Raw genomic sequence first — 22,605 nt, forward strand, 5'->3', positions numbered from 1 at the left:
CTGAAATCTGGTTCCCTTGTCTCCAGGTTCCAAGGCAACTGCCTATTACCCCAGTCAGCACGAGCTTGCCACCTTTACCTCAAGGGTCAATGACCCAAGAAGAACTTATGGTATCTATGGTAACCGGATTAGCATCTTTAACCTCGCGGACATCAATGGGAATAATCGTTGTTGGTGGGCTGGTAAGTGACAATTCCTCATTTAGCATCAGGTTATGGTGATCTTTCCCGCTCCCACAACTGGCAACTGTTTGGAGTCACTGGTGTTTTGACTAGCCTGTGTGTACCTGCGTACAATTCAACTAATGTTTTTACACAGAACACAACAATAATGCATTATGGGTAAGTGGGATAAATGGGTTGGGTTAGACTCTGAGGGCAAGGGTTGGTGCTGGGATGCTGAAGGGGTAAAATACTTCTCAGTCCCATTAGAACTTTTTTTATTAATTTTAAAATGAAAAAAATCCCAATAAAGAATAAGTTTGTACAGTGCAAAACAAAGGTATCAAATATACAGTTCATTACAGTTTTTTAAAAAAGCACCCATGGTGGAATCATATATATTATGTATGTGTGTGTACACACACACACACACGTTAGTTACCACCGCACCCTCCCATTGCCTGACTCCAAGCCAACCTTGCAATATATAGAAAAGTTCAACAGAACTTTTATCTCCACAGAGCTGTATTTATAAAAAGAAGTTATATAGCCTACTACCTTGACACATATGTTTACACATCAAAAACTAAATTTTAACTGAAAGAAGCTGGAAGTAAGGGATTTATGTATATATATAAAAGGAAAAAAGGGATGGACCTTTCATCTAAATGGGAATTATGAAAGTGTTCAAGAAAAGGTCCCCACACCCTTTGGAACGTGGTCTTGTAGCGGTGTGCTACACGCAGTGCTAAAATTACGACAAGGAGTCGGTAACTGCAGTCGAAGGAAAAAACTTTATTCGAAAACTTCAGCCTCACTTTTAAGCCTCTGTCAACCGGCCCCCCATGGCGCAGAGGCTCCAAAGCTCTGTGCTCGCAAACCCCCGTAGGCTATCTAATTGTGAGTCGGTTCGGATACGCTAGGAAATGGGTCGCCACATAACCCCCCCCCCCCCCAGAACCGGCGATACACCCCCCAATGTCCACAGTCTGGGCCAGAACCTGCTTGGGAGGTCGTCCTCTGCGCCGAGGCGCCGGAAACTCGGCCGGTTGCGCCAGGTCCACATGGGCCGGTTTGAGGCGGTCCACCGTGAAAACCTCCTCCTTCCCCCCAACGTCCAGCACGAACGTGGGCCCGTTGTTCCGGAGCACCATAAACGGGCCCTCGTATGGCCGCTGCAGCGGTGGCCGATGCCCGCCCCTTCGTACAAACACAAACTTACAGTTCTGTAGGTCTTTGGGTATGCAGGTCGGGTGCCGCCCATGCTGTGAAGTGGGTATGGGGGCCAGGTTACCGAGCTTCTCGCGAAGTCTGCCCAGGACTGCTGCGGGTTCTTCCTCTTGCCCCCTTGGGGCTGGTAGGAACTCCCCGGGGACGACCAGGGGCGCGCCGTATACCAACTCGGCCGACGAGGCGTGCAGGTCGTCCTTGGGCGCTGTGCGGATGCCGAGTAGGACCCAGGGAAGCTCGTCCGCCCAGTTGGCTCCTCGCAGGCGGGCCATGAGGGCCGACTTCAGGTGACGGTGGAAACGCTCCACTAGCCCGTTCGACTGTGGGTGGTAGGCAGTTGTGTGGTGCAGCTGAGTCCCCAAAAGGCTGGCCATAGCTGACCACAGGCTGGAGGTGAACTGGGCGCCTCTGTCGGAGGTAATGTGGGCTGGTACACCAAAGCGAGATATCCAGGTGGCGATCAGGGCTCGGGCGCAAGATTCGGAGGTGGTGTCGGTGAGCGGGACCGCCTCTGGCCATCTTGTGAACCGGTCCACGATAGTCAGGAGGTAACGCGCTCCGCGCGACACTGGCAGGGGGCCCATGATATCCACATGAATGTGGTCGAAACGCCGGTGGGCGGGATGGAACTGCTGCGGTGGGGCTTTGGTGTGCCGCTGCACCTTGGCCGTCTGGCAGTGCATGCACGTTCTGGCCCATTCACTGACCTGTTTGCGGAGTCCGTGCCAAACGAACCTGCTGGAAACCATCCGGACAGTTGTCCGGATGGAGGGATGCACCAAGTTATGAATGGAGTCGAAAACGCAGCGCCGCCATGCTGTCGGGACGACTGGACGGGGCTGGCCGGTGGCGACGTCACAGAGTAGGGTCCTCTCACCTGGGCCCACGGGGAGGTCCTGGAGCTGCAGACCGGAGACTGCGGTCCTGTAACTCGGAATCTCCTCATCTGCCTGCTGCGCCTCTGCCAGTGCCTCAAAGTCTACCCCTTGGGAAAGGGCATGAATGGTAGGGCGAGAGAGCGCATCCGCCACGACATTGTCCTTACCCGAGACGTGCCGGACATCCGTCGTGTATTCAGAGATGTAGGACAGGTGGCGTTGCTGGCGGGATGACCAGGGGTCGGATGCTTTCGTAAACGCAAAGGTAAGCGGTTTGTGGTCCGTGAACGCGGTGAAGGGCCGACCTTCTAGGAAGTACCTGAAATGCCGGATTGCCAGGTAGAGCGCCAACAGTTCCCGGTCGAAAGCACTGTACTTAAGCTCGGGTGGTCGCAGGTGTTTGCTGAAAAATGCCAGGGGTTGCCAGCGACCTGCGATGAGCTGCTCCAGCACCCCACCGACTGCTGTGTTGGATGCGTCCACTGTGAGGGCGGTAGGGGTGTCCATTCTGGGATGTACTAGCATTGCGGCGTCCGCCAAAGCTTCCTTCGTTTGAACGAAAGCGGCGGCGGACTCCTCGTCCCAGGTAATGTCCTTGCTCGGACCCAACATCAGGGCGAACAGGGGGCGCATGATCCCGGCAGCTGAAGGGAGGAAGCGGCGGTAGAAATTGACCATACCTACGAATTCCTGAAGGCCTTTGATCGTGGTGGGTCGGGGGAAGTGGCGGACCGCATCTACCTTAGCGGGCAGAGGGGCCCAGGAAGTCAATGGTATCGAGTCCGAACTGGCATTTGGCAGGGTTGATTGTAAGACCGTACTCACTCAGTCGGGCGCAGAGTTGACGGAGGTGGGACAGATGCTCCTGACGACTGCCGCTGGCTATGAGGATGTCATCCAAATAGATGAACGCGAAGTCCAGGTCCATTAACCGCTGGAACGTCTGTGCGGCATTCTTCAGGCCGAACGGCATGCGGAGGAACTCGAAAAGGCCGAATGGGGTGATGAGAGCCGTTTTGGGGACGTCGTCAGGATGCATCGGGATTTGATGGTATCCCCGGACGAGATCTACCTTGGAGAAGATCCGTGCACCGTGCAGGTTTGCCGCAAAGTCCTGAATGTGCGGCACAGGGTAGCGGTCCGGTGTGGTAGCCTCGTTCAGCCTGCGGTAGTCGCCGCACGGTCTCCAGCCCCCCATCGCTTTGGGCACCATGTGCAGGGGGGAAGCCCATGGGCTGTCGGACCGCCGGATGATCCCCAATTCCTCCATCCTCTGGAACTCCTCCTTCGCCAGTTGGAGCTTGTCCGGGGGAAGCCGCCGAGCACGGGCATGGAGGGGTGGTCCCTGGGTCGGGATGTGGTGCTGTACGCCGTGCCTAGGCATGGCTGCTGTAAAATGCGGTGCCAGAACCGATGGGAACTCCGCCAGGACCCTGGTGAAGTCGTTGTCGGACAGCATGATGGAGCCGAGGTGAGGGGCCGGCAACTGGGCTGCACCCAGGGAGAACGTCAGAAAGGTATCGGCGTGTACCAGTCTCTTCCTGGGCAGGTCGACCAGCAGGCTGTGAGCCCGCAAAAAATCCGCACCCAGAAGCGGTTGGGCTACGGCGGCCAGTGTGAAGTCCCACGTGAACTGGCTGGAGCCGAACTGTAGCTGCACCTGGCGGGTGCCATAGGTCCTTACGGTGCTGCCATTCACGGCCCTCAGGGGGGGACCCGGTGCCCTGCTGCGGGTGTCGTAACTCGTCTGAGGTAAAACGCTGATCTCAGCCCCAGTATCGACCAAAAACCAGCGTCCCGACCTTCTATCCCACACATACAGGAGGCTATCCTGATGGCCAGCCGCCGTAGCCATCAGCGGCGGCTGGCCCTGGCATTTCCCGGGAACTGGCAGGGCGGGCGACAACGGCGGGCTTCTGCACCCCACCGCTGGTGGTAGAAGCACCAGTGTTCATTGGGCCGGGGGTTAGCGGGCTCTGCGGCCGGGCCTGGACTGGTTTGCTGCCAGGAGCGGGGCTGGGAGATCCGTGCGATGGACGCCCCGCTCACCTTTTTGGCGTTCCACAGCAAGTCCGCCCGGGCTGCCACCTTCCGGGGGTCACTGAAATCCGCGTCGGACAGCAGCAGGCGGATGTCCTCGGGCAGCTGCTCCAGGAATGCCTGCTCAAACATGAGGCAGGGTGTGTGTTCGTCGGCGAGAGACAACATCTCATTCATTAAAGCCGATGGAGGTCTGTCTCCCAAGCCATCCAGGTGCAGTAAACGGGCAGCCCGCTTGCGCCGTGAGAGTCCGAAAGTCCTGAGGAGCAGGGCTTTGAATTCCGTGTACTTGCCGTCTGCCGGGGGCGACTGTACGAACTCCGCGACCTGGGCCGCTGTGTCCTGGTTGAGGGAGCTCACCACGTAGTAGTAGCGGGTGTCTTCTGAGGTGATCTGGCGAACGTGGAATTGTGCTTCGGCTTGCTGGAACCATAGGTCCGGGCGCTGTGTCCAGAAACCTGGCAGTTTCAACGAAACCGCATGAACAGAGGCGGCGTCGGTCATTTCTGGTCCAAAAATCGTTTGGACCGTCGGGGTCACCAATTGTAGCGGTGTGCTACACGCAGCGCTAAAATTACGACACGGAGTCGGTAACTGCAGTCGAAGGAAAAAACTTTATTCGAAAACTTCAGCCTCACTTTTAAGCCTCTGTCAACCGGCCCCCCATGGCGCAGAGGCTCCAAAGCTCTGTGCTCGCAAACCCCCGTAGGCTATCTAATTGTGAGTCGGTTCGGATACGCTAGGAAATGGGTCGTCACAGTCTAAACAGGCCATTGAGCATGAGTGGGTGGGGCAGCATCTCTCCACCTAAGAAGGACTGCATGTCTGGCCAAAAGGGAGGCAAATGACAGTGCACGATGTTTAGTTGGATTCAGGTGCGTGTCAACCTCGCATTAGGGTGCCGAAAAGAGCTATCAGAGGATTAGGTTCCAAATAGTAATTAAGTATATGAGATAAAGTTAGACGTCTCTCCAGTATTTCTCCAAGCCAGGGGCAAGTCCAATATATATAAACTAGGGAAGCCTCGCCCCCTTTACACTTGTCGCAACAAGGACTAATGTCTGGATAGAAACGCAATAATTTAGTTTTAGACATATGAGCCCTGTGCACGACCTTTAACTGGAACAGACAATGGCAAGCACATAAAGAAGTTGAATTAACTGACTTGAAAATTGAATCCTGTGGATCATTGGACAAAGGAAAATTTAACTCTTGCTCCCAGGCATTTTTAATTTTGTTGCTCGCCTCAAAGTCGCTAACTTATCTGGAATAGTAGATGGTAAACCTTTACACAATGGGTTTGTGTGAAGAAACAAGTCAACAACATTTTTATCGGGTACCTCGGAAGTTTGATATTAAAGGGTTGATAAAATGTGTGATCTGGAGATATCTAAAGAAGTGAGTGTTGAGTAGGTTGAACTGTAGAGACAATTGTACAAAAGATGCAAAATGATTATCCATAAGAAGATCTTCAAAGCACCTGACGCCCTTTCTGTGTCAGACTTGAATTGTTAAATCGTGCATAGAATGCTGAAAGAGATGATTATATAAGATAGGACTAGAGAGAGAGAAACTGTGAAGACCATTTACCTTGCTAAACTGAGCCCATATTCTCAAAGTGTGCCTGATAACAGGATTAACAATTGGTTTAGGCGGATGGCAAGGAAGTGCGGAGATAGAGAAATTCTTATTAAAGTTCAACTCCATTGCCACCCATATTGGGCAGTCAGACTGATTTTGAAAGTAAGACCAAAAGATAAGACAGTGTATGTTGGCTGCCCAGTAATATACGCAGAAATTGGGGAAGGCCATACCCCCTACTTTTAGGTTTTTGAAGGTGAGCTTTATTTAATCGGGGAAGTTTGCCCTTCCATATATAGGAAGAAATAATTGAGTCTGACAAGTAGAAGAAAGCTTTAGAAATAAAAATTGGTAAAGATTGAAATAAGTATAAAAATTTAGGAATGATATACATTTTAACGACATTAATTTGACCCATTAGGGACATGGACAAGGGTGACCACTGTACTAGACTCTTCTATATGATTTAAGAGATTAGTAAAATTTTCTCCAAAAAGACACTTATAGTTCCTTATTATGGTAATGCCAAGGTAAGTAAATTGATTATTCACTACTTTAAAAGGGAGGTTGTGAAACTCTAACATTTGTACTTCTCTGTTTATTGGAAAGAGTTCACTCTTATGTAAGTTAAGTTTGTATCCGGAAAACTGGCTAAATTAGTTAAGGAGTGAAAGCATTGGAGATAGAGAGGTAGTCGGATTTGATATAAAAAGTAAAAGATCATCAACATAAGGAGAGACTTGGTGCTCAACAGCACCCCCTCCAAATCCCCAACAGATCAGCGCAGCCACGAAACGCAATCCCTGATGGCTCTAAGGCCAGATCAAAAAGTAAGAGACTTCAAGGGCACCCTTGCCGGGTGCCACGTTTAAGATTGAAAGGTTGGGATTGCTGAGAGTCAAAACAGAGGCAGTAGGATGGGAGTATAACAATTTAATCCATGTAATAAAACTTCATCCAAGATCAAATTTTTCTAAAACCACGAAGAGATAGTTCCACTCCACACGATCAAATGCTTTCTCCACATCTAAAGAAATGACACATTCAGGAATCCCAGCTGAAGGTGAGTATAAGATATTAAATAGATGCAGTCTATTGAAAAAAGGAAGACAATTCTTAATAAAACCAGTTTGGTCTTCAGAAACAATTAAAGGTAGAAATTTTCCTATCTATAGGCCAAAACTTTAGCCAAAATTTTAACATCAACGTTTATTGTTGTGTTTCTAATCAGAACACAACAATAATGCATTATAGGTAAGTGGGATAAATGGGTTGGGATAGACTCTGAGGGCAAGGGTTGGTGCTGGGATGCTGGAGGGGAGAATACTTTTCAGTCCCATTAGATCTTAAAGTAAATCAAGATCAATCAGTTGCAATTAACAACACACACAAAATGCTGGTGGAACACAGCAGGCCAGGCAGCATCTATAGGGAGAAGCACTGTCGATGTTTCGGGCCGAGACCCTTCATCAGAACTAACTGAAAGGAAAGATACTAAGAGATTTGAAAGTAAGAGGGGGAGGGGGAAATGTGAAATGATAAAAGACCGGAGGGGGTGGGATGAAGCTAAGAGCTGGAAAGGTGATTGGCAAAAGTGATACAGAGCTGGAGAAGGGAAAGGATCATGGGACGGGAGGCCTAGGGAGAAAGAAGGGGGGAGGGGAGCACCAGAGGGAGATGGAGAACAGGCAGAGTGATCCCTTGATCATGACCCCACTAAGGAGCACCAGGCTACTGTCTCCTATACCATCACCAACCTTATCAGCTCTGGGGATCTCCCATCCACTGCCACCAACCTCATAGTTCCCACACCACACGCTTCCCATTTCTACTTCCTACCCAAGATCCACAAACCTGCCTGTCCAGGTAGACCCATTGTCTCAGCTTGCTCCTGCCCCACCAAACTCATTTCTGCATACCATGACACTGTTTTATTCCCCTGTTCAATCTCTTCCCACTTATGTTTGTGACACTTCTCACGCTTCGAATTTTTTCAATGATTTTAAGATCCCTGGCCCCCACTGCCTTATTTTCACCATGGACGTCCAGTCCCTATATACCTCCGTCCCCCACCAGGAAGGTCTCAAAGCTCTTTGCTTCTTTTTGAATTCCAGACCTAACCAATTCCCCTCTACCACCACTCTCCTCTGTCTCGCGGAATTAGTTCTTAATCCTAATAATTTCTCCTTTGGTTCCTCCCTCCAAATCAAAGGTCTAATTGTGGGCACCCACATGGGTCCCAGTCATGCCTGCCTTTTTGTTGGCTTTGTGGAACAGTCCGTTCCAAGTTTGTACGGGTATCCGTACCCCTCTTTTCCTTCACTACATCAACGACTGCATTGGCGCTGCCTCCTGCACGCATGCTGAACTCGTTGACTTCATTAACTTTGCCTTCAACTTCCACCCTGCCCTCAAATTTACCTGGTCCATTTCCAACTCCTCCCTCCCCTTTCTTGATCTTTCTGTCTCCATCTCTGGAGATGGCTTATCTACTGATATCTACTACAAGCCTACAGACTCTCACAGCTACCTGGACCTGTCCCACCCTGTCTCTTGCAAAAATGCTATCCCCTTCTCACAATTCCTCCGTCTCCGCCACATCTGCTCTCAGAATGAGGCTTTTCATTCCAGGACGAAGGAGATGTCTTCCTTTTTTAAACAAAGGGGCTTCCCTTCTTCCACCATCAACTCTGCTCTCTAACGTATCTCTCCCATTTCCCGCATATCTGCCCTCACCCCATCCGCCCGCCAACCCACTCGTGATAGGGTTCCCCTTGTCCTCACCTACCACCCCACCAGCCTCCAGGTCCAATGTATAATTCTCCGTAACTTCTGCCACCTCCAACGGGATCCCACTACCAAGCACATCTTTCCCTCCCCCCCTTTCTGCTTTCTGCAGGGATCGCTCCCTACGCGACTCCCTTGTCCACTCGTCCCCCCATCCCTTCCTACCAATCTCCCTCCTGGCACTTATCCTTGTAAGCAGAACAAATGCTACACCTGCCCTTACACTTCCTCCCTCACCACCATTCAGGGCCCCAGACGGTCCTTCCAGGTGAGGGGACACTTCACCTGTGAGTCGGCTGGAGTGGTATACTGCGTCCAGTACTCCCGGTGTGGCCTTTTATATATTGCTGAGACCCAATGCAGACTGGGAGACCGTTTCGCTGAACACCTACGCTGTGTCCACCAGAGAAAGCAGGATCTCCCAGTGGCCACACATTTTAATTCCACATCCCATTCCCATTCTGATGTGTCTGTCCATGGCCTCCTCTACTGTCAAGATGAATCCACTCTCAGGTTGGAGGAACAACACCTTATATACCAGCTGGGTAGCATCCAACCTGATGGCATGAACATTGACATCTCTAACTTCTGTTAATGCCCCTCCCCTTCTTACCCCATCCCTGACATATTTAGTTGTTTGTTTTTTTTCTCCCTCTCTGCCTGTTCTCCATCTCCCTGTGGTGCTCCCCCCCATTTCTTTCTCCCTAGGCCTCCCGTCCCATGATCCTTTCCCTTCTCCAGCTCGGTATCACTTTTGCCAATCACCTTTCCAGCTCTTAGCTTCATCCCACCCCCTCCAGTCTTCTCCTTTCATTTCGCATTTTTCCCTCCACCTCCTACTTTCAAATCTCTTACTATCTTTCCTTTCAGTTAGTCCTGACAAAGGGTCTCGGCCCGAAACGTCGACAGCGCTTTTCCCTATAGATGCTGCCTGGCCTGCTGTGTTCCACCAGCATTTTGTGTGTGTTGTTTGAATTTCCAGCATTTGCAGATTTCCTCCTGTTTGCAGTCACAATTAACGATGGTTTTTCTGGGACATTTGACTTCCTTATCAGAACTGATGAGGAAATACTATCTTGGACAATCTGGGACTTGTAAACCATTAGTGACTTGAGTACATTAAAATACTGTGGGTTTTAATGATTTCAAGGTAGTTTCCATGATCTCACTATCCAAATGAGCATTGTCATTGAGCAAGATAATATCTCATCCTTGTTCTGTTTGATCAGTGAAAGGTTACTCAAGAATGAAAGGGATTTGAGTTGACACTGAGCTCATTAAAAGGGATCGTTAAAGCATTGTTTGTAAATGTCTTAATTTGTCCTCCCAATGCTGAATCTATGAACTTTGATAGTGAGCACATTATCACTATCTCATTGTACTTCCCTTAAGAGTTCATTCACATTAGCAAGGTTCCTTTACCAGACATGAGATTATAGTTGAGTATGTCGGCTTTTTCGCCTTGACTAAAATCAGAATCCAGTTTATTATCACTGGCATGTGTCATGAAATTTGTTAACTCAGCAGCAGCAGCTCAATGCAATACTTAATACAGAAGGAGGGAAAAATATTAAATAAGTCAATTACAGTATATGTATATTGAGTAGATTAAAAATCGTGCAAAAAACAGAAATAATATAGTGTTCACGGGTTCAGTGTCCAGTTAGGAATCGGATGGCAGAGGGGAAGAAACTGTTTCTGAATCGCTGAGTGTGTGCCTTCAGGCTTCTGTACCTCCTACCTGGAGGTAACAATGAGAAAAGGGCATGCCCCGGGTGCTGGAGGTCCTTAATAATGGACACTGCCTTTCTGAGACACCACTCCTTGAAGGTGTCTTGGGCACTTTGTAGGCTGGTACCCAAGATGGAGCTGACTAGATTTACAAACTTCTGCAGCTTCTTTCCGTCCTGTGCAGTAGCCCCCCCTTGCCCCATACCAGACAGTGATGCAGCATGTCAGAATGCTCTCCACAGTACAACTATAGAAGTTTTTGACTGTATTTATTGACATGCCAAATCTCTTCAAACTCCTAATAAAGTACAACTGCTGTCTTGCCTTCTTTATAACTGCATCAATATGTTGGGACCGTTAGATCCTCAGAGATCTTCACACCCAGAAACTTGAAAGTGCTCACCCTCTCCACTTCTGATCCCTCTATGAGGATTGAATGTGTTCCCTCGTCTTGCCCTTCCTGAATTCCACAATCAACTCTTTTGTCTTACTGACATTGAGTGCCAGGTTGTTGCTGCAACACACTCCACTAGTTAGCATACCTTGCTTCTGTACGCCCTCTCATCTCCATCTGAGATTCTACCAACAATGGTTGTATCATCAGCAAATTTATAGATGGTATTTGAGTTATGCCTAGCCACACAGTCATAAGTATAGAGAGTAGAGCAGTGGGCTAAGCACACACCCCTGAGATGTACCAGTGTTGACAGTCAGTGAGAAGTTATCACCATTCCGCACAGATTGTGGTCTTCCAGTTAGTAAGTCGAGGGTCCAATTGCAGAAGGAGGTACAGAGCCCAGGTTCTGTAACTTCTCAATCAGGATTGTGGGAATAATGGTGTTAAATACAGAGCTATAGTCGACGAACAGCATCCTGACATAGGTGTTTGTATTGTCCAGGTGGTCTAAGGCCGTGTGAAGAGCCATGGAGATTGCATCTGCCATTGACCTATTAAGGCATTAGGCAAATTGCAATGAGTCCGGGTCCTTGCTAGGGCAGGAGTTCGGTCTAGTCATGACCAACCTCTAAAGCATTTCATCACTGTAGATGTGAGTGCTTCTGGGCGATAGTCATTAAGGCAGCTCACGTTATTCTTCTTGGGCACTGGTATAATTGTTGCCTTTTTGAAGCAAGTGGGAACTTCCAGCTGTAGGAGTGAGAAATTGAAAACAACCTGAATACTCCCACCAGTTGTAGATTGCATCAATTGTTTGCCCAGGTTCTTGTAAACTTTTGGTCCTTTTTTCAGCTTGGTGTATGTTCCGCAAATCTAAGATCTAAATAGAATAATCGTAACGGGTGGATGTTGCAACTATTTGGTTTCGTTTGAACAAATGGACCCAAACTCGGTAGTTCCTTCAAAACACACTTTATTGTTAATACAGAGAAGAAAATAGAGAGTTGCGAGAAATGCTTTATATTGTACACTACCTACACCACCGAATATACTTGGCAATGTCTACGTGGTCCCTGAAGCAGACAATTGGCCGTGGACTGGCTAGGGTGGAGGCCTTTGGTGCCGGTTCAGCTGCTCAGCCTGAAGGTGGGATCCAGGCGAGTGGTCTGCCCAAGAAGGCACTTGCCCACCTTTATAGAACTTATCGCTACCTCCCAGTCCCGCTGGAAGGGGCTCGGCATCCAATCCAACACTTACACAACCCCAATTTAGCTAATCCAAGTCCCATTCACGTCTAGAGCCAACATGCATCCTCCACATCTGCCTAGTCCCACAACTGGTTGACCTTCAACAGTCGGCCACTGCCTACCCAGGGACAATGCTTCCTATTAAACTTACAATCAAACAATCAAAAAAACATTTTTAAAGCCAAGGTAATTGATGGCTTTTACGCAAATCAACACTTTTTAAGCTTGTTTTCATGTATTGTCATCCGGTACACCAGGGTCATATATTGTCCTCTCTTTATTTAATATCAAGGTTCAATCTGCCCAACAACATAGCAGGCCCACAAATTTCTAATTGTTAACCATTTCTTTACCATATCCATTTTCATACCTACTCACTCTACCCATACACTATACAGTTACCTATACACTCCACCCCCTGACTCTGGTATAGCGGATCACAGACACCTGAAAGCAATTCGAGTAGCACACATTGACTTAAGCACATGCACAATAACTACTGCAATAACTAATATTATTACAATCCATATTACCCATTGCAGTATCTTGTGTCCGATGCCCCCAAAGGCGTTAGATAGAAGCAGGTCTGTGGAGTCGTTGGCCCAAAGAGGTCAACTTAGCCGACTCCATTTGAATATGGTCTGCCAAATCGGTAATATTCTTACTCTTGTCTGGAATGTAAGTACAGCATTCTTGACCGATTATGGCACGCAAAAAATCCAACGCCATCCAATTTTGCAGGGCCACTGTATGGATAGCAACTAACTCAGCATTAACCATCTGAAACGTGTTACTAGTCTGGGCTAAAGCTAAGGTGGTTTCATTGGCTAATGTTGCCGTTGCATCAGACAAATGAATCACCTCTTGGGAAATACGGGCGGTACCATGAAAAGGGAACAATATAAGATAAATGCTCAGATTCGGTAATGTGCCTACGAGGGTCATGAGGGTACAAATGATGATAGTAAGGTACAGCATATGCAACCTTTCCAAGCATGGGGCAGTCAAGGGTAAGCATTGTCACCACAAATCCAGTATGTGCCATTTAGTGCTCGTAAGACCAGTGGTATTCGATCGGGAATTACAGTAGTGATCCCAGTACAAGAACTAATCCCCAACTGCATTTAACCTCTATATTTACAGATACTCTTAAAACCTCGTATGTGAGGGGATAACTTAAATGTAGGGGGCATCTTAGTCATATCACATAGGGGCAAAACCTACCCTTTGAACACTGTGGCTCGGCATATCCGGTTTATCGGAATCTGTTTTAGACTTGGGTCAACGACAGGTTTCTCTAAAGCTGTATCTGAGGTAGAGGTAGGGATTCTTGCAATCCTGGAGTGGTTATTAAATTTACACCGCCCATTCTTTCTTGGACGTGAAGGGTATTTGGATCACAGGAGTCCCTCCCAATGCATACAATGGTCCCATTGAACACACCCAACATTTTGATACATTCAGTTGTACAGCATATTCATAACTCATTCTCAAAAACATATTTCGGTGCTCGACACTATCATCAAAGTGCTCAATCCTTTGACGCGTCGCTCCTCAGTCCATATTCGTCAATGAAAAGGGACAGTAGAGGGAATCTGTGACTCCGGACGGTGACCCATGGACTGAGGGTGTTTTCTTCGTGCCTTAGACAGAACATCTGTATCACTCATTGAATTGAGAGATCCCAACTTAGCAAGGGTGTTAGCAAGCACAGCAAACCCATTAGTATTATCTGTCCACCCAGGTATGCGATATTGTTATGGGGCAACCTCTTTGTTCCAGCGAAACAATGTCAGCAATCCACTATCCCGCCATGACTATGCCAAGTGTTCCGCAAACCTAAGATCTAAGTAGCATAATTGTAACAGGTGGATGCTGCAATTATTTGGTTTTGCTTGAACAAATGGACCCAAACGCGGTTGTTCCTTCAAAACCCACTTCATTGTAAATACAGAGAAGAAAATAGAGCGTTGTGAGAAATATTGTACACTACCTACACCACTAAGAGGTAGAGCTAACTTAAGCAACCCCTAATAGTCTACACCACCAAATATACTTGGCAATGTCTGCATGGTCCCTGAGGCAGGTGATCGGCCGTGGACTGGCTAGGGTGGAAGTCTTTGGTGCCGGTTCAACTGCTCAGCCTGAAGGTGGGACCCAGGCGAGTGGTCTGCCCAAGAAGGCACTTGCCCTCCTTTATAGAACTTATCGCTACCTCCCAGTCCCGCTGGAAGGGGTTAAGCATCCAATCTGACGCTTACACGACCCCAATTTAGCTAATCCAAGACACATTCACGTATTAAGTCAACATACATCCTCCACAGCTGCCAAGTCCCACAACTGGGTGACCTTCAACAGTCGGCCTCTGCCTCCCCAGGGACAATGCATTCTATTAAGCTTACAATCAAAAAAACATTTTTAAAGCCAAGGTAATTGATGGCTTTTACGCAAATCAACACTTTTTAGCTTGTTTTCATGTATTGTTATCTAGTATACCACGGTCATATATTGTCCTCCCTTTATTTAGTATCAAGGATCAATCTGCCCAACAACATAACAGGCCCACAAATTTCTAATTGTTAACCATTTCTTTACCATATCCATTTCCATACCTACTCACTCTACCCATACACTACACAGTTACCTATACGGTGTCTCTGCTTCTGACATTTTATCCTCTATTGACCATCTTAACATTCTACTGCTCTTGTTCCCAGTTTAAAGTTATTGTTTTATTTACTTATTGAAGTATAATGAAATATTCTCACTAAGATATCATCCCTGTTTTTACTTCCTGCAGCAAATAATGGTAATTTTTGCTTCTGTCTGAATTCACCCTGGTCCTAAGTCTTTGATTTGTTACCAGTCTACAGAGTTTTGACTCAAAATATTGATGGTTCCTTTCCCTGAACTGATGCTGTTTGATCTGCTGAGTTCTTCTAGCACGAAGACGCAAAAGTCTGAAGATGCTGGAATTCCAAGCAACACACACAAAATGCTGGAGGAACTCAACAGGCCAGGCAGCATTTATGAAAAAAAGTAAATAGTTAATATTTCGGGCCAAGACCCTTCATGAAGACTGGGGAGAAATGAGAGGTTAGAGCAAGAAGGTGGGGGAGGGGAGGAAGAAGTACTAGGTGGTAGGTGATAGGTAAAACTGGAAGGGGGAAGGGTGAAGTAAAGAGCTGGGAAGTTGATTGGCGAAAGAGATAAAGGGCTGGAGAAGGGGGAATATGACAAGGGAGGGTAGAAGACCATGGACAAAAGCAATGGGGGAGTTGCACCAGAGGGAGGTTATGGACAGGTAAGGAGATAAGGTGAGAGAGGGAAACGGGAATGGTGAAGTTGGGGGTGGGGGGAGGAGACAATTACCAGAAGTTTGAGAAATTGATGTTCATGCCATGAAGGTTGGAGGCTACCCAGATGGAAATCAAGATGTTGCTTCTCCAACACCTTAGAGGAGGCCGTGGTCTGACATGACGGAATGGGAAATAGAATTGAAATGGGAGGCCACTGGGAGATTTTTGCATAGGTGCTCGGTGAAGCGGTCTCCCAGTCTACGTTTAGCAGATTGTTTGCTGGTGTTCTTGATACCCAAGCACTGGCGTTGGAGCAGGTAGATGAGCCAGTGTTCCTGAATGTGGAATGGTATAGGGGTTGGTTTGTAGAAATGTGTTCTCTTGTCTGATTTTTTTTTCTCTCAGGTGTGGAAAGCAGTGGGCTGGCGGCTGATTGCATTGAGTGTCGGAATGTACGGTCTTCTCTATGTGTATGAGCGACTGACTTGGACAACCAGAGCGAAGGAACGAGCCTTCAAGCGTCAGTTTGTGGACTATGCTGCTGAGAAATTGCAGCTCATAGTCAGTTATACTGGTTCCAACTGCAGTCATCAGGTGCAACAGTAAGTGTAAGAAAGATTTTGGGGGGAGGGGTATAGCTGTGTCAGCGTTTTTGCAAAGGATGCCTCTTCCTCCTGTTCCCCATATTATAGTCATCTTTTCTGAAGTACATGTTGCTCCCTTCAGTCTTCATGATTTGCCCCCCTAGCTCACTATGAAGGAACTTAATCTTTCTGGGGTTCAGTCATCTGACTTTCAGTTATTCCAATCCTAATATGCCAGTGTAACTTCTCTCAGACATCCATTGCAATGACTTCTTCATATGTGAGACTTGGAAAGTAACCCTCCTGAAGGAACCACAATAAATGTCAATTTAAATTTTCCTTGTACAGAGATCAAAGGTTCAAAGGTCCAATTTAATGTCAGAGAAATGTTTACAATATACATCCTGAAAAGCTTTTTCTTCGCAAACATCCACAAAAACAGAGAAGTGCCCCAAAGAATGAAAGACAGTTGAACGTGAGAACCCCAAAGTCCTCCCCCCAGCTCCCCCCCCCAACGTGTAAGCGGCAGCAAACAATGATTCCCCCTCCCCCCAGCAAAAAAAAGCACACCAGCTACCGAGCACAAGCGTGAGCTAGGCAATAGCAGAGACACAGACTTGCAGTTATCCCAAAGACTTCTGCATTTCATCTGACATTTGACAACCCACAGGTTCTCTCTCTCTCTCTCTCTCTCTCTCTCTCTCTCTCTCTCTCTCTCTCTCTCTCTCTCTCTCTCTCTCTCTCTCTCTCTCTCTCCCCCTCTCTCCCTCTCTCCCTCTCTCCCTCTCTCCCTCTCTCCCTCTCTCCCTCTCTCCCTCTCTCCCTCTCTCCCTCTCTCCCTCTCCCCTCTCTCCCTCTCTCCCTCTCTCCCTCTCTCCCTCTCTCCCTCTCTCCCTCTCTCCCTCTCTCCCTCTCTCCCTCTCTCCCTCTCTCCCTCTCTCCCTCTCTCCCTCTCTCCCTCTCTCCCTCTCTCCCTCTCTCCCTCTCTCTCTCTCTCTCTCTCTCTCTCTCCCTCTCTCCCTCCCTCCCTCCCTCCCTCCCTCCCTCCCTCCCTCCCTCCCTCTCTCTCTCCCTCTCTCCCTCTCCTCCCTCCTCCCTCCTCCCTCCTCCCCCCCCTAATAAGGGAGAGGCAGGTGTCCCCCATTTTCACAGCGAGCAGGAGACATAACAACAACCTGCTGGGTTACAATGTTAAAAAGTCCATTTCCTTGCTTTTTATGAGTTCTGTGCCTGAAGATTGCAAAGATCTCGGTTCTTTGGACCCTTAGCGAAAGATTTTCCGGCTTCCCCGATGACACGAGTCTCCTGCCGTGACAATGATCCTCGATCCACCCGTCTCCAGAGCCCCGAGATCTTAAGCTACCAAATATGAGTGAGACTCGCAGGCCGAACCCTTGGATGTCGAACAACAACGGCCAGTCCTGAAACCCTGAGAACAGGTCCCACTGCTGCGAAGAACGGAAGTCTGCAAGGTCTAGGTCAGGGTCTTCAAAAGAACCCTGAAAGGGAAAAATAAAAACATTACAGATGGAAATAGAGCTGTTTCCGAAGATGCAAGCAAAGGAGTCGCTGTTTAGCGCCATCAGAGACAGGACTCTGAAATATAGGCTTTTCTTAAAAACTCTCCCACCTCTTCATTTGCTATTGTCACAGCAGATATCTTCTCCATCATGATTTTACTGTGCTCATTTTTATCTTGCAGAGAACTGGCAGGGACATTTGCCCAGTTGTGTCAGCAGGTGGATGTAACACGGCAGAACCTGGATGAGGAGATTAAAGAACTGAATAAGAAGATTGAATTACTGGACTCACTGCAGAGTAAAGCCAAACTGCTCAGGTGGGTATCAGAAAAACCAACATGAGAATTTTGTCAGCTTTGGGACCACGAGTTAACTACCAGATACTTGCTTTGTGGAAAGCTATTTCAAGGGATCCAGTGTGTTGACTTCATGTTGTACTTGCTGCTGTAGCTCATAAGTTACTGATGCAGCAACTTGGAGCAGGGATAAGCTTCCTCCACTTAGCAGGGAAAAAAACAACGATGTGAACTCTTTCTGTACTTGCAAACCTCAAGGTTAGGGTTTTGGGAACTGCCAGCACCCTCCAGTGAGGAATGCAGCATGGTACTGGGCGAGTACCTGGGTGGCCAGTGGGAGGGCTAACCTGTCTGCACTTGGAGTAACTGTGTCATTCTTTGCAGAAACAAAGCTGGCTGGCTGGACAGTGAGCTGAACATGTTTACTCACCAATACCTACAGCAGAACAGATGAACTAGACTGCCAGATGCAAGATCACAAGATGTCTTCATTTATGGAGAAGACAGTCTAGCTGCTGCGACAGAGGAGGATGGTGGGGAAGTGTGGTGAGGACATCACTGGGATCTTAATTTCTTGCTCAGAATAATTTATAAACATGTTTGGAATTAATTTAAAGATGCCGGGGCAGAATTATCAACAGTGACTTGCTAACCCAGTGCTTATGATTTTCCAATGAGGAGTCTCTTGATCCAGATTGTTACCCTAGTATGAACCCTGTACAACCTGGAGTAGGAATGCATTTGGATTTTGACCCTCTGAACACTACCTTCTCTCCTCTCCAGTTTGCCCAGGTAATCTAATCATGTTGTACAGATCTATCACCATCGTAGGAATGTTGATTGAATCTGGTCATGGTAATCTGTGGAATTCTTGCTTTATCTTGGTGTGTATCTTTACCAAGGAATAAAAGCTGAGAATTTTGTTCTTACAACACTGAGAGACACACTAAATTTCCAGCTATGTGGGTTTCAGGGAAAGATCAGGAAGGATTTGATCTTTGCTCCACTGTATGTGCCATCTGCCAAATGCATTATAGTGATGGTAGTGTTAATACTCCAAATTTCTCAACTAAGTCCTAAACTGTAACTTTTAAAGTTACCCATTGTCTCAGATCTGGTGTTCTGTTCATTGCTGATTGGTTTCTTATAACAAGCAGTTAGAAACATTTTGATTTGAGCAGAGATTGACATTATGTTCAACTGAATGTAGTCCTGGCACGTGCTGATGTTTCCTGTGCCTCAGTCAGTTACACAAATTAGCCAGCTAGTAGCAAAAATAAGAATAAATTCAATTGCGAATGGACTGGGTAATCTGGAAGTAGAAGAATAATGCTGTATGTGAAAAGAATGTTTGTGATATGGTTTTAGATGTGGACATTGAAGGGGTCAAGTGAGACCACCAGTACAGTTACTATAATTCTAATATAGTGCTAATTATTTTGGAGTTTCGGAAATTGAAGGCAAACAGTGTTCTTGCCCTCTTCCCTGTCTGTTTTCCCTAGTCCCTTTTGTTCCCTTTTCCATTCATCCCACTATACCTGGTGCTAGAGAGTATCTGTCAGGGAATGGTAAGTGAGAGCCAATGAAAGGTAAATATTGGATTTACTTTATAAAAGGTTGCCTTTTTTTTCCTATCAGTGTAAATGGAAAGAGCATGCACTGCTATTGTGTGGATTTATCATTATGTAGTTAGGTGTTTGGTTTGAAGTTGGTTACAGCTTTGCACACAGTGTGTATGAGGCATCATCTCCACTGCCCTAAGGTTATAAGATTCAGAGAGCTCTGGAGTTCTGCTATGTTGCCATAGTGGTTCTCCAGGCTTGTCCCAAGAAGGAAACAATTTACCATGAACACTTGGGTTTTGTGTTTTAGCTGGTTTCTGTTGCTGTATGGTGGCAGAATGGCAGTGAGATGATATATTTGCATTGTGAATAGTGTTTTTAACTCTGTCCCAGGAACCTAGTTCTGGATCTGCCTCCTCACCTACGATGCGTTTAAGGTTATAGTTTTTGTGTTTAAACACTACCATGGTTGAAATTTATATTTACAATTTTAAGCATTCACACCTTTACTTCAAAAACTACAGAATATTGTGGAGAAAAGGCTAGCTAATGTTCCTGAGACATTATCCTGCTTAGTGTTTTTTTTAAAACTGAAATCAATTTTCTATCCAGTTTTGTTCATTAGAATTGAGTGAGTGTTCTGGGAGGAATAGGATTCTGCTTCATTTGGGTTTGAGTCATCGCTTCAAATAGCAGACAATAATGAACATTAATGAATCCAAATTCTTGCTATAACAAGATTGCAGGATAGGTCTAGGTCTCTTTCCATGATAAAATTTCTGATTAGAGATAATTAATTTGAAACATTAGTTCTTTCTCTCCCCTTAGGTGCACTCTTGTTCTGAGAATTTTCAATATTTTTTGTTTTCATTTCAGATATCCAGCATCTGCAGTATTTTATTTGTTCTAAATCTCTACTTTTGACAGTACCTATTCTGTTGGATTTTGAACAAATGTTTTCGGTCAAAATGCACTTTAAGTTTTTGCTGCTCAAGATATACCCTTAAAGTTAAAATTTATGTAAAGACTTCTCTGTGTAATGTACCATTGCTTTTGCTGTCTCATAATCAGAAACAGGCTTGTTTAAAATAAATTTGATTTGGAAAATAGTCTTTTTGCCTAGTACTCATTCTTAATGCCTTTATGTGTTTAAAAATATATATTGAGTCATTCATTGTTCAAAAATCGGGTCAGAATCAGAATTGGGTTTAGTTTTATGAAGTGAATTTTTTTTTTTGTTTTGTGATAGCAGTTCTGTGCAGACATAAATTACTATAAATTTTAAAATAAGTATTGAAAAGAAGGAATAATGAGGTAGTTTTCATGGGTTAATTGACCATTCAGAAATCTGAGGGCAGAAGGGAATGAAGCTGATTCTGAATTATTGAGTATTCAGGCTCCTCTACCTTTTCTCCCGATGGTAGTAACAAAGAGAGACAATGTCCAGGATGATGAGGGTCCTTAGTGGTGGACGTCCCGTTCTTGAGGTAATGTCCTCAGGTGGAAAAGGTTGTGCCTTTGATGGAGCTGGCTGTCTACAGTCTTCTGCAGCCTTTTGCGATCCTGCGCACTGGAACCTTCATATAAAGTTGTGATGCAGCTAGTCAGAGTGCACTTCAATGTAGATCTTTACAAATTTGCTAGCCTTTGAGGAGTTTTGTCATGTCACCAAACTCTTAACAAAGTACAGCCATTGGTGTGTCTTCATTGCATCATTGTGTTAGGCCCAGGGTAGAGCTTCAAGATGTTGACACCCTAGAATTTAAAGTTGCTCTCCCTTTCCACTGCTGACCCCTCAGTGAGGACTAGTGTGTGTTCTCCTGATTCCCCTTCCTGAAGACCATGATCAGTTCTGTGGTCTTGCTGGTGTTGAGTGTGAGATCATTGTTGTGACGTTGTTCAACCAAATGAGCACAGCTTCATTTGTACCACAGGGAGGAATACAACAAGGACGTGAAATCATAAATAAGGAATTAATCTCGGGCATTGACAGCAATTCAGTGGGTAAAAGCTGATGGCAATATTCTATATGTTGGAACAGAGAGTAAGTTAGTTAGCCCTTTATGCCTGCTCTGTTATTCACTGAGGTTAGCTGAACTAGTCTTACAATTGCAAGTAAAGTTTGTGAACCCTTTGCAATTACCAGGTTTACTGAAGTAATTACTCTTAAAATGTGGTCTGATCTTCATCTAAGTCACAATAATAGACAATTTGCCTAAACTAATAACACACAATCAATTGTGCTTTTCATGTCTTTATTGAACAAATTGTTTAATCATTCACAGTTCAGGCTGGAAGAAGTATGTGAACCCCTGTATTTAGTAACTAGTAGAACCTCCTTTACCAGTAATAACTTCCACTCTGTTTCTTGTAGCTGCTAATCAGACTTGCACAATGATGAGGAGAAAGTTTAGTCCATTCTTCCGTACAAAATCAATATTTCTGTGATACCTTGCATGAACAGCACTCTTCGGGTCCAGCCACAGCATCTCAATTGGGTATGTCAATTTTTGGAGAGCAAAGTTCTTTCACAAACACCATTCTTGTTCAGTGTTTTTCTTATAGTGGACACGTGAACAGAAACTAGCAAGTTCTCAAAATTAATGCAGGTCTTTTGCTGTTATCCTTGGGTTCTTCTTCACCTCCTTCAGCATTGTACATTGTGCTCTTGGTGTGATCTTTGCAGGATGCCCACTCCTAGGGAGGGTAGTAACAGTACCAAATTTCCTCCATTTATAGACAGTTTCTCTTACTGTAGACCGATGAACACTCAGGTTTTCAAAAATGCTCTTGTAGCTTTTTCCAGCTTCATGCATCTCAACAAATCTTTTAAGGTCCTCTGAAAGTTGTTTTGATTAAGGCATGGTGTACATAAACAGATCTTTCTTGAGAAGAGCAGGCTCGTACAGCAACCCAATTTTGTCCTTTTTTAATAGGGCACCCTCACAACTCTCACCTCCAATCTCATCTTAGTGAATCCGAATAGCTTTTGTAGAAGGCTTTATGCCAGAGGTTCAAATACTGTCTTGACCCTAGACTGTGGTTGTTTATATGGATTGCTCAGTATTGACAAGAAGTAGTACAATTGTTCATGTGTTATTAGTTTAGGCAGATTGTGTTTGTCTATTACTGTGACTTGAATGAAGATCAGACCACATTTTACGAGTAATTAATGGAGAAAACCAGGTAATTCCATAGGGTTCACAAACTCACAAACTGTAACTTCACATAATTTTCTCCACATTCTTAAATGGTTTCTCCCTATCCTTTTGTTTCCCCTTCAAAATTTCAA

General features: G+C 46.1%; 1 protein-coding gene across 2 annotated transcripts in view; it reads left to right on the forward strand.

The window, feature by feature from the left end:
* Positions 1-20,422, forward strand: part of mfn2 (mitofusin 2) — a 31,027-nt gene extending 10,605 nt beyond the window's left edge. Inside the window, exons 15-19 of one of the 2 annotated variants that reach the window (XR_009508219.1) lie at positions 27-182; positions 15,757-15,953; positions 17,638-17,772; positions 18,136-18,297; positions 20,190-20,422. Coding sequence is in view for 1 of the 2 variants with exons in the window: in XM_059952059.1 (XP_059808042.1) it covers positions 27-182; positions 15,757-15,953; positions 17,638-17,772; positions 18,136-18,205 (558 nt within the window). In the remaining variant the exon portion in view is untranslated. Of the gene's footprint in view, positions 1-26; positions 183-15,756; positions 15,954-17,637; positions 17,773-18,135 lie in introns of both variants that reach the window. The other variant, XM_059952059.1, reaches the window with a different exon arrangement.
* Positions 20,423-22,605: the final 2,183 nt, after the last annotated feature.

The sequence above is a fragment of the Hypanus sabinus genome, chromosome 27 (assembly GCF_030144855.1).
Source record: "Hypanus sabinus isolate sHypSab1 chromosome 27, sHypSab1.hap1, whole genome shotgun sequence".
NCBI lineage: Eukaryota > Metazoa > Chordata > Chondrichthyes > Myliobatiformes > Dasyatidae > Hypanus > Hypanus sabinus.